At 45.4% G+C, this 12,394-nt stretch overlaps 1 protein-coding gene across 1 annotated transcript in view; it reads right to left on the reverse strand.

Annotated features, from left to right (window-relative positions):
* kif26aa (kinesin family member 26Aa) overlaps nucleotides 1–12,394 on the reverse strand; it is a 39,891-nt gene that overhangs the window by 25,673 nt on the left and 1,824 nt on the right. Inside the window, exons 2-4 of the mRNA XM_056405066.1 lie at nucleotides 6,486–6,914; nucleotides 5,609–5,622; nucleotides 4,101–4,211 (exon numbers count right to left, since the gene is read on the reverse strand). Coding sequence (XP_056261041.1) covers nucleotides 4,101–4,211; nucleotides 5,609–5,622; nucleotides 6,486–6,914 — 554 coding nt within the window. The remainder of the gene's footprint in view (nucleotides 1–4,100; nucleotides 4,212–5,608; nucleotides 5,623–6,485; nucleotides 6,915–12,394) is intronic.

Below are 12,394 nucleotides of genomic sequence, written 5' to 3' on the forward strand. Positions count from 1 at the left end.
TTTGTTGGTCAATAAAAACTACTCAAATCATTTTATGTATCAGTAAATTATTTGTTTGTCCAGTTGTTTCCTCTTTTCAGAGCAATTCTTTCCAGACACCTTTAGGAATATAGAGGTTTTCTACTATTTCACTTTGTCTGCCAATAACAATTATATCCAGCAGTTGACATGTTTCCTTAAATCATCTAGAAACGGACCTCCTGTGATCAGAGTCACTTCACCACACTCCAAAGGAAATCTGTGAGTATTCCAATATTTATCTTAGATTTTTTCGATGGGTTTCTCCAGCCGTATCCTTAAATACTACGGGAGTTTGTAGATTTTACTTTGTACATCAATCAAACACATTCCAACATCAGTCTGGTGGTCCCCCCCTACCTCACTCTCTCCAAACTCCTCAGGGAATTTGTTCAAAATATTCCAACAGGTTTCAGTCAGTTCAAGATGTCGACTGCATCACTTTCTCCTTTCTCCTTCGCCCATCAGTGAATCCTCCGTTAGTCCGTCCGTCTGTCCATCCTCGTCCTTCATCAGGATCAGAGTCGGTCCGAGCGGCTGGAAGTTTTCAGGGAAGAACCGGAGGAGTTTGTGTTGGAAAGTTTGTGTTGGAACATCATCCAAAAGATGAGAAAGAGGAGAATCCTGCATAGATTTGAAGAAGTTTAGTTCAGTTCATCAGCAGTGTCTCCGTCCAGAATCTGGTCTATGTGTCCATCCATCTCCACATCACTCTGTCCAACAGCATCCCTGAGCCAAGCATTGCACCAAATCCATTCAGAGGCGTCCGTCCGTCCTCGTGGCTCCTGTTTCACCTCCCGTTTATTTTATTAGTGGACACAATCCTTCACTTTCCTCCCTCATTCCTCTCCTCTTTTTCTCCACTGTTTTCCTTCTCTTCTTCTCTCTTGTCTAAATTTTCTCATTACTAAACCATCTCTTTTTCTTCTCTCCTTTCCAACTCTTTAATTCTGTCTACGGTTTCCTGTTGACTTCTGTCCTCTCTTTTTCTTCTATCGTTACCTTTTACTCTAATATCTACCTCTTTTCTTTATCTTAACCTGTCCTCCATTTCCTTTTCCTCTCACGTTCTCACTTACTCCTTTTCTCTATCCTCCATATTTTACTTCAAATTGACCTGTTTTGCTCCATTTTTTATTTTCCTTCTCTCCACCTCCACCTCTCCTTTTCCTCTCCCTCTCTTCTCTCCTGTAGCTTCTCAGTCTGTTCCTGCAGTATCGCAATGCCTCTCCTTTTCCTCTCCAGCCCTCCCTCCCTCCTTCCTCCTCCTCCTCCTCCTCCTCTAACTCCAGGAGAGAGAGGGGGGGATTAATAGAGGCGGCAGCAGCAGAGGAGGAATGACGGATTAAAAACAAGGTAGAAATAAAGGAGTGAATGAAGAGCGGGTAGATTCCTGCTTCTCGCCGCTGTTGTTGTTGCTGGGAAACACTGGCGATGCTCCAACCTTCCTCTCCTCCCTAGCTCCATCCATCCGTCTGCCTCGCTCACCTTCCCTCCCTCCCTCTCATCCCCCTTCTCTCTCTCTTTTCACAGCCCCGCCTCCTCGTCGTGTCAACGCGCAGCAACCGTGAAAACCGCTGTTGATCGCCCCAGTTGATCCCCTCATTCCCTCTCTCTCTCTCTCTCACACACACACTTGACATGCTGCATGAATACTTCATGAGATGACCCCCCCCCCCCCCCCCCGCGGGACTTCAAAGACACTCATTATATGTGTATGTGTGTATGTGTGTGTGTGTGTGTGTGTGTGTGTGTGTGTGTGTGTGTGGTTTGTAGGAACTGGACTGAACACAGGACCAGACCAGGTATTGACCAAGTCCAGCAGCTGTTCTGGGGAGAGGACAGGAGTGAGAAGAAGAAGAAGAAGAACAGGTGGTGAGTCTCTGCGGCACCTCTGATTGGTCTGAAGGATTCAGGAGTGAAGCTCCAGGAGGTCGATAGAAAAGCTCGGGCCAAAAGCCAGAAATCCACTTTGAGGGAACTCGACCCCTGTTCAGTTCATTTCAGGGTCCAAGGATTCTGTTCACCAGACCAGACCTGGTTCTGAGACCATAGCCGGGAAGCTCAGATGTTGTTCTGCCTGGGTGTACCTGGGTCCGGACCCAAGTTTTTGACTCCTGGGTTTGGCAGACCTTTGAGGACACACTGATGATCTGTGGGTATCGAGCGGGATCAGTTTCAGGTTTGTGAAACTGAACGGTCTCAAACCGGTACAATACACTGAGTAGGGGTCCAGGGTCCAGGGTCCAGAGTCCAAGGTCCAGGGTCCAGAGTCCAGAGTCCAGGGTCCAGGGTCCAGGGTCCAGGGTCCAGAGTCCAGGGTCCAGAGTCCAGGGTCCAGAGTCCAGGGTCCAGGGTCCAGGGTCCAGAGTCCAGAGTCCAGGGTCCAGAGTCCAGGTCCAGGGTCCAGAGTCCAGGGTCCAGGGTCCAGGGTCCAGAGTCCAGAGTCCAGGGTCCAGAGTCCAGAGTCCAGGGTCCAGGGTCCATGGTCCAGGGTCCATGGTCCAAGGTCCAACTCTCAGATCTCTTTGTGCTGCCTCTCACCATCAGTCTAAAACACACACTGTCCCTGACCTCTGACATGACCTACAGCACCACCTCCATCTGCGACATCCTAATGTGCCGGTGGAAGGAGATGCTTGATGTTTCCATGGCGATGATGCATCTCGGCCCCTGAATTATAGACGACTTCTTCTTCTCGTCTTTGCTCCTTGATGTTTGTGGCTTTGATGGAGCTTGAAGCTGAATGTGCGACGAGTCTCAGTCGTTCAACATTCATGTTTTCATTATCTCTGCGTCCTCTGTGGTCTCTGTACCATGAACAGCTCATAGCAGCTAATGCATACCATATCAGATGGGGGGGGGGGGGTTGAGGAGAAATCAGACCAGCACCAGCCGTCGTTCAGGCGAAAGTCACCTTCAGAATTCCCTCCACTGAAGAAAAAACCATGGTTTCATCTAAAAAGGCCTCAGACACAGAAGGATGAGACCAGATCACAGGTGGACTCCATCAGTGTCATTAGAGGCTCCATCAGTGTCACTGATGCAGCTGGTCCCAGAGTACAGTAAAATGAAATGTTCCAATTTCTAACAGGTTCCATATGTAATTTCAACATATATGATTTTACTTCATATGTACATATACTGCAATTGTGAATGGGAAACTGAGCCGAAGCCCTCGTCACCCTCACCCCCTCCTGAGCCCTGAGGACCAGGCTGCTCGCTGCTCTGTGACAGCTCCAACCTCTCAAACTGGGTAAAAATAGTAAATCTGCCAATTACATTCTGCACAGAGAGAAGAGTGAGTGTGTGGCTCAGGAAGACTTTGATCCCTGAGGGAAAATCCTCATTTTAAATGTTTCTGCTGCAGAAAAACCAAAAACCATCTGAACTTTAACGTTTTACAGCAAGAAACATCAGCAACAGTTCACTGAAGGAAGACCATGAGAGGCGGTAGAAAGCTCCAAATTGGTTTTGATTATTTAGTTTACTTTTTAAGATGTAGAAATACTTGACAATGTTCTAAATACCATAATAACATTTCATATGAGGTAAATGGATTAATTAATAAGTTTCCAACACAATATCTGAACAGTTTAGTTGTTACTAAACAACATTAGCTTCAGATCCTCAGGCAGGACTCTGCTGGTCCTGGTTCAGGATCAAAAGTGACCAGGTTTTTACACTCAGTGACATCTTCTAAACCTCTTTCTGTTTTATTTCTTTATTTCACAGCTTTTATTTATTATTTATTTTTATTTATTTATGTGTTTTATTTTATTTCATTCACTGAACTTTTATTTGCTGGATCTTTATCTTGTTTTCATATTTAGTTTTTCTGTTCTGAAGCACAATGGTTTGACAGGTGGTGTATAAATAATGTTTTTTTACAGAGAAAGTCCTGAACTGATTTGTACTGAACTTGGAGGAGGGCTGGGTCCCGGTCCAGAACCAGAACATTTACTGTAAATTTGACTTGATTTTCTCTCTGAACTGTGGTGCATCTGCCTGATTTATTATTATACATATTATCATATATTCAGGATAAGGGAGAGTTTTCTATGTGGGATGCGTTCACTGACCTGAGGAAGAATGCGGCAGCAGCAGACGGCAGTTGGCTGGTCTGGGTGGCGATGCTGTGGGCGGCTGGTTTGACTGCGACGACCTTTGTCGAATTCTTCACGGTCGCACAACTTCCATCTGAGGCCACAGTCTGAGAGACGGGAGACAAACAGGACGAGCACATCAACACATGAGCTGTGACATCACCTCCACTCCTGCAGGGGGCGGGAACAAAGCACCAGGGACCAGGGTCTCAAATCTGATCTGGATTTAATCTAATCCTGCACCTTGTTACAGTAACATCGTTAATTCATCAGATGTTTCACATGAATGTTAGTTTAACAGACCCAGCTTGTGTTTAGCCTAGCTTAGCACAAAGACTGGAGGCAGGGGGAAACCCTCAGACGTCTGTTCTCTGCATGTGGAGGTCATTAACTAATCAGCTCTGGTCATAAGCATCCAAACTTCCCATCATGCTCAGTCACAATGTGGCTGCTTCTTCCTGGCTCACTGTGGCTAATGGCTAATCCTGCTAATGATCACAGAGCAGAGTTTGTTGTTGTACTGTTTGGGAAAGTGGATTCATTTCACCTACAGTTTTATATTTTATAGGTTGTGACGTGTTTGAATTTTAAACTTAGTGTTCAAAGCATCAACATCCAGATAAATATAAAGACATCATCAGTTTTAAACTGTATCTGTGACCTAGTGGATTATAAATCATGATCATGGAGGTTTTTGTTGTTTGTCCTCATTCTGTCAGGACTCTTCCTCTCTCCAATCCCTCTTCTTCTTCTCTGTTTGTTCTCTTTGTCTCTGGGCTCACACCCGTGGCCTGGTTACGGTGGATTACCGTGGTAACGGGGAGTCCATTGTTCAGCTGTTGGACTGGGACACGCTCGGCCAGATAACAGGATTACACAGCGAGCCACTGGCAGGACGAACCCACCGCCACAACCAAAACACTCAGACCTGAGCAGCAGCTAATCAGACCAGGTGAACTACAAACATGTCGGAGGCTGGACTTTCTCTGAGTTTTTATTTTATCAGTGCAGATTCCTTCAGCTGTGGTTTGACTGGTTCACTGATTTTCCTGTGGTGGGGTCGAATATGCAAACAATGGATGCATAAGACTTAAAAACAACATAAACTTCACCAGCTGACACTAGACTGAAACCAGCTGACTCTAGACTGAAACCAGCTGACACTAGACTGAAACCAGATGACAGTATAAAACCAGCTGACAGTAGACTGAAACCAGCTGACACTAGACTGAAACCAGCTGACACTAGACTGAAACCAGCTGACACTAGACTGAAACCAGCTGACAGTAGACTGAAACCAGCCGACTCTAGGCTGAAACCAGCTGACATTAGACTGAAACCAGCTGACACTAGACTGAAACCAAATGACACTAGACTGAAACCAGCTGACACTAGACTGAAACCAGATGACAGTATAAAACCAGCTGACAGTAGACTGAAACCAGCCGACTCTAGACTGAAACCAGCTGACAGTAGACTGAAACCAGCTGACACTAGACTGAATGATGATACGCCAGGTCCAGCCAGTTACTGGTTTTAGTCCCAGTCTTGTACAGTACACTGGAATGAACTGGAAGCTGTATATCTGTGAAAAAAAAACAAAACATGGCTGACATTAAACTGAAGAAAATGAAATTTGTAATTAAAACACCATTTTCCTGATTCTGTTCACACCTCCTCCTCCTCCTCCCCTTCCTCACTGCCCTCACCTCCTCAGAGTAAAGTCTTCACGTGTGCAGACGACCTCTCGGCTGATCAATAACCTCCTCTATCTCCCTGCAGTGACCTCAGATTATATTTGCATCTGTAATCAGGCCTCATTGATCCCAGCTCCTCATTAGAGCTGCTTCACAATCAGGACTGTGAGTCCGTGGAGGAGCAGAAACAAGCACCAGTTGACCTGAACACCACCTCACTGAGAGGAGTGTCGACATCGGACCCTGATCCTGAGACTGATCCTGAGACTGATCCTGAGTCTGAGTCTGGATCCAGGTCAGGTTGGTGGAGGGTGAAACTTCCAGTCCTGTCATGTGCAACCACAGATTGTACAGAAAGATGTCGAGCTGAATCCTCTGTGCGTGTTGGGACTGTGAACATACGCTCCTGTTAGCATCCGTTAAGCGTCATGCCTCGGAGGTCGTCTCCTGGGCGACACAGACACAGATTTTTGTGACGGCGCACCAGGATTTGTCCCGGTGTGCCTGGCGGTCCATGGAACCCTGGACCCAGTCCCCTGGTGCTGCTCTGTGCTTCCTGCCTCTTTGAGAATAAAAAGGAGCATCTGGTCCACGGTGGAGAGTAATGTGATGAAATGATCTATTGGCTTTATAAATGACATGCAGCGTGTCCCTCCCTGCTTACTGTAGTGTGCTGGTGTTCAGGACTGCAGCAGGAGACCCTCCACACTCCTTCCAGGTAGTGGTGTGCATCTAGGGGGAGGGGGGTAACCGTAGCCAGCCCTTTGGCGCCACCCCCACCAAGGTAGGTGCTCTGAACTCCGCCCCATCCCCACAGAGCCCCGCCCCCCTGTCGCTGCCCCTCGTCAACCACCCAGCTGCTCTCTGAGGACGGGGGGTTGCAGGTATTGGGGGTGGGAGGGGCACTGGGGGTGTCGGGGTGAGGCGTCATCTCCCTGCTGATGCCCAGAGCCTGACGTAGTGCGAGGCGCCTCAGCTGCTGGAAGGAAGCAGCGCAGACGTCGCAGCGGGCGTCGACGGAAGCATGGCGGCTGCGACGAGGCCACTGGAGGCGGTGGAGCTTATCGAACAGGAAGGAGGCGTAGGCTGGGTCCTGGAGGGGGGGGGGGGGGGGGTAAAGACAGACAATACAGGTGATGAAACCAGGAGGAACCAGAGTCCAGCATGTTACACACTTATTTACTTTTACCCCCACCAAGACCAAACATGTGTCAGTGAGATCCACAGATCCAGATCCGGATCCAGATCCGGATCTGGATCTCACTATGTTCTGGATCAGCCCCAAAACCTGAACGGGTTCTTCCCTGAACCAGAACCTGATTCAGGACCTTTTGCAAACACAATTTCCTCGACTGAGGCAACGATAGAAACACACACAGGGCTGTGTTAAACCTTTAGACTCATCTCCATCATCATCATCAGCATCAGGAGGCGTCTGATTGGTCCAGACTGATTCTGCAGCAGCGAGTCCAGACACAGCCACAGTCAGTTTTAACTATCCACCAACAATCAACCAATCAAACAGGTGAAAGGACCGTCAGTGGCAGCTGCTGTTTATCTGTCTGACAATACAATAGATTCATGTCAGACTCATTTTAATGCTTCTCATGTTTCCCTCTAAAACAACACGGAAAGTAAAATTACAACTTTATTCTCTTAATATTAATTAATAATGTGATTTTATTTTCAAAATTATGACTTTATTCTTGGCCCTGATTCTCTGTCATAGTATTCAGCACATTTGTTTTGTTTTTGGATCTTTATGATTCAGCAGCTGCTCCTGATCCACCACCCAGCAGCTGCTCCGCGCACACACACACACACACACACACACACACACACACACACACACACACACACACACACACACACACACACACACACACACACAAAGCCCGTCAGCGTGTGGAGATTTACAGTGCACTCTGTCAGGTTCTGACCTGCTGCCGACACGAGTCACTGAAGCTGAATGCAGGTCAGTGATTCAGTGTCAGCTGACTCCACACAGACGCCGTGATGCTTTACAGCCCAGACTCTCTTCTTCTGCCGCGTTCAGACGCAGAGAGGAAGAGCTACGTTCAGCAGCAACATCTGTTCTCCAGCTGCTCATTAACATGCTCGTTACTGCGCAACGTTGATGACATCACTGATGAATCAACAGGAAGTGAAACTTGTTGCTTTCCTAAGTAATTTTTCTGGAAAGACTTTGAAGTTAAATATGATCAAAACAACATGTGATTAACACTGAATATAAGGAAAATAATTCATTTAATATTGTTAACCTGCTGATTTTATGAGGAAAAATTCATATTCATAAGGTAAAATTTCTTTAATTTACTCTTATGTTGAACATCACTTTGAGTCTCTCAGATTTGTCCATGTCAGCAGTTAATATCTATTTCCAGATCTGCAGACACTGATTCTTTTACGTTTTATAAACAGGATCCTGTTTTCTGAGCGTGAAATATCCCAGAAGTTCTAGAGTCTCACTGCTTCAACCCTAACATGTTATTTGTAACTATGATAATCCAAATGAATATCTACGTCACTTCATAAATATAAATGTTAAATTCTTTATCAACAAACAGAAATTTGCCAAATTAACTTTAAAATTTTCACCTTTTCTCCTGATTCTTTACTCAAATCACTTGATTTATTAAATAACAAAAAGAATAATTAATAAGTTTTAAATGTATAGAACCTTTTCCCTGTTCCTCCATAAATAACAATCTGGTTTAATGTTTGATGTATTAACTGAGTTCCTGCACGTTTCTTCTGATCAATAAAAGAACTTGTTTCTCAACAGCTCTTTAAACAACATTAAATATCTGCTGGAGAACTAACAGGAAGTTACCTGGAGAGTCCTGCAGGTTTAAGATCCTCAGTCTGATCCTGAAGCTGCTCCAGTTCTGGACCATCTGAGTCCAGACTAGCAGACTAGCTCACGACCTTCTGACCCTCTCTGTGACTGACACAAACCAGCTCCACCACATTTGTGATTTTAACTAAATCAAACAACAATCACTTTAACACACAAAAAACTACAGCTCCCAAAGGCTTATGGGTAATGATGTTGAATACTTGTTAAAAAAAAAAAAAAAAAAAAACTTATTTGAACATATAAAGTGATTTTTAGAAATGAACTGGTGCAGTTCTTCATGATGTGATCGTTGAGGTGACTTCTTTCTTTTAATCTAAATCTCTTACAATCTGAACGTTTATAAGACAAAATAATAAATTAGAATAAACTGGATTAAATATCCAGTTAAAAACCATCAGTCACTCAATCTGACGCTTCACAGCTGCTGTGTTTTATTTGATCTCAGATGGATCTGAAACAGTCACATGGTCCACATGGTTTTGGTGGGTCGTGTTTAGCCCTTGGAAGATACTGGTCTGGTACCAAACCCCTATAAACCCTCATCTGTGCTAGTGTTGTCTGATCTAGTCTGATCTGATCTGATCTAATCTGATCTGTGATTTAATCTAATCTGATCTGTGATTTAATCTAATCTGATCTGTGATTTAATCTAATCTGATCTGTGATTTAATCTAATCTGATCTGTGATTTAATCTGATATGATCTGATATAATCTAATCTGATCTGTGATTTAATCTAATCTGATCAGAACTAATCTGATCTTGATGTAATCTAAACTGATCTAAAAGGAGATTACGTATTTTCGGACACGTTATAAATCAAACAATTTAATCTATTTATCAAACATTAATCAATAATGAAGACAATCGTTGGCTGCAGACTTCTCTCATGTCTGCGGAGCGTTAGTTGCCATGGCAGTGGCGCGTTAGTCACCATGGCAGCAGGCAGACATCCGTCTTCTGGCTCCTCTAACAAGCGGAGACACAGAAACTCCAGTGACGTCTCACTCCTCAGATTATTCTCCTCCAGCTCAGAGGAAGTGGATTAGCTCACATTAATCAACACAGTGTTCTGAATGCTAACGACTCTTTAAAGTGTTTGATGTTGCTGAAGGTGAGAGCTGAACCGGCTGCATTGCCTCCCTCCGCTCTAATTATCTCGTTAATCAGGAGGGCTGCTGGGAAACGGCTCTTCACAGGCTTTCATTTGATCAGAACCTGCAGGCAGCAGAACTGAGGACGGGCTGGACTCTGTTTCTACAGCGGAGACAGAGACGGACGCCGGGTCCCAGGTCACAGAGGACCGACCATGTCACGGCGACTGGACTGCCTCATGTTAAAGGTTCCAACAGGTGGATCCTTCATGGTCCAACATATCCCAAGGTTCACAGCAGACAGTGACAGAGAGTCTGAGGACAACACTGTTAATGTCAGTGTTGTCATTCAGCTCAACGGTAAAACAGAAGGTTTAAATGAGAAAAAGTTACGTGTTGACAGGAGCTGCGCTTTGTGATGCAACAGTAAGGGCGGGAACAGCTGCACACTGGGGTAAGTGTGATCTAACGTTAGGCTGAGGGAACAGCAGCTCTGTTCGCTGCCCCCGGTGGTTGAAACGAATTCTGCAACCACACAATCAATCAATCAATCAATCAGTCAGACCAGATCAGATCAGCTGTAAATAAAAGGATTATCAGACCCAGATATCAGTCCAGCCCTGTTCCACTAACTCCCCTCCCCGTTCCCTCACTTCGCCCCATTGCAGCCGCCTCCTCCTCGCTCGTCCTCGCCGTGTCACCACTCATCACCTTCAGGAGAGGACGAGCCCAGAGTCAGTCCTCGCTACGCTAACGAGCATCAGAGGAGTCGGGTCTGTTCCAGCCCCAACCCAGAGAGCAGAGCGGACCCTGCCGCATATGGAGCAGAGACGACACAGTGGAGGCTGATTAGAAACCTCATTATGAAAATCCAAAATGGCCGGCTGACTTCCATGAATACCAGGTCAGGTCATTGACCTCCTCCTCTGCTACGGTTTGAATCTGCTGCGTCATGGCGACAGCTTCATTTGTTGGAGATAATTTTCCTGGATCAAGGCGTCCTGCAGTGCATGCTGGGCCATCATCATCTAACTGTTCATTCGCCTCCTGTATGAAGCCCACAGGTCATCTGTGCAGCAGGTTATCATCACCCATGGTTACGCTTTGTTGCTGGGTGTGTTTATTATTGTAACCATGACAACAGAGGTCCGGTACAAGGTGTCTGGTGTAGTGTTAGTATTTGTGTGTGTTATCTCCATGGAGACAGCCTGAAGCATCTCATAAAGAAAGACCTCACGAGAACTGCGTGATGAGATCAACACCACAACGACTAATGGTTCTTGACTCAAGAACTGTGCGTCGGAAACTGGGAGAAGAAGGACTTGTTGGCAGAATGGCAGCAAAGAAACCATTACTGAAAGAGAAAAAATCAATATGAAATTTACAAAACAACACAAGAAATGGACAAAGGAAGATTGGTATAAAGTGTTGTGGACTGATGAGTGTATGTTCGACGGAGGGAGGGGGAGATATAAAAAGTGTCTTTTGCCAACAGTTAAACACGGAGAGTGTAGTATTATGGTGTGAGGCGCCACTTCAGCCTCAGGAACTGGTGATCATCATGATGTGACGTGATGGCATCATGGATGAGAAAGTATACAGAGTGGCGTAGTGGTCTAAGCAGGCGCCATGTGTAGAGGCTACAGTCCTCGCTGCAGTTGGCCCCGGTTCGGTCCCCGGTTCGAGTCCCGCATCGGACGGCCCTTTACTGCATGTCATTCCCCCTCTCTCTGCCTCCCCATTTCCTGTCTCTCTCTACTATCCTGTCCAATAAAGACACAAATGCCCCCCATTAAAAGAGAGTATACCACAACATTCTGGTGAGGCACAGAGTACCATCTGGGAGTCGTCTTATTGGGCCTGGATTTACAGAAAGAATCTGCTGGAACATTGAGAAAGTCCAGACCTCAACCCCATCGAGCGAGTTGGAAAATAAACTGGACAGATCTATTGTACATTCAAAGGAAAGCATTTGGCTTGAGTTGCAGAAGGCATGGGGTAACATTAGTTTTGAAGTTCTCAGGAAATATATTGACACTATGCCAGAGAGATGTGCTGCTGTAGCTGCAAACGGTGGACATACACTTCCCTCCAAAAGTATCGGAACAATGAGGCCAGTTCCTTTATTTTATCTGTAGACTGAAACATTTGGGTTTAACATCAAAAGATGAATATGAGACAAGAGATCAACATTTCAGCTTTTATTTCCAGGTGTTTACATCTGGATTTGATGCACAACTTAGAAGATAGCACCTTTTATTTTGAACACACCCATTTTTCATGTGAGCAAAAGTATTGGAACATGTGACTGACAGGTGTGTATTGTTGCCCAGGTGTGTCCTATTACAATGATTATTCAAACAATAAATAGCACTGAATGTCTACGCTCAGTTTCAGATTGGGATTTTATAGCATTTATAGTTAGAGGTGTAACTAACATGAAAACCAGAGAGCTGTCTCTGGGTGAAGCTGAGAGAAGATGGAAAATCAATCAGAGCCGTTGCACAAACATTGGCCGTAGCCAGTACAACCATTATGAATGTCCTGAAGAAGAAAGAAAGCACTGGTGTACTAAGTAACAGTGATCGAACGGGTAGAC

This window comes from Seriola aureovittata, chromosome 19 (assembly GCF_021018895.1).
Source record: "Seriola aureovittata isolate HTS-2021-v1 ecotype China chromosome 19, ASM2101889v1, whole genome shotgun sequence".
Lineage (NCBI taxonomy): Eukaryota > Metazoa > Chordata > Actinopteri > Carangiformes > Carangidae > Seriola > Seriola aureovittata.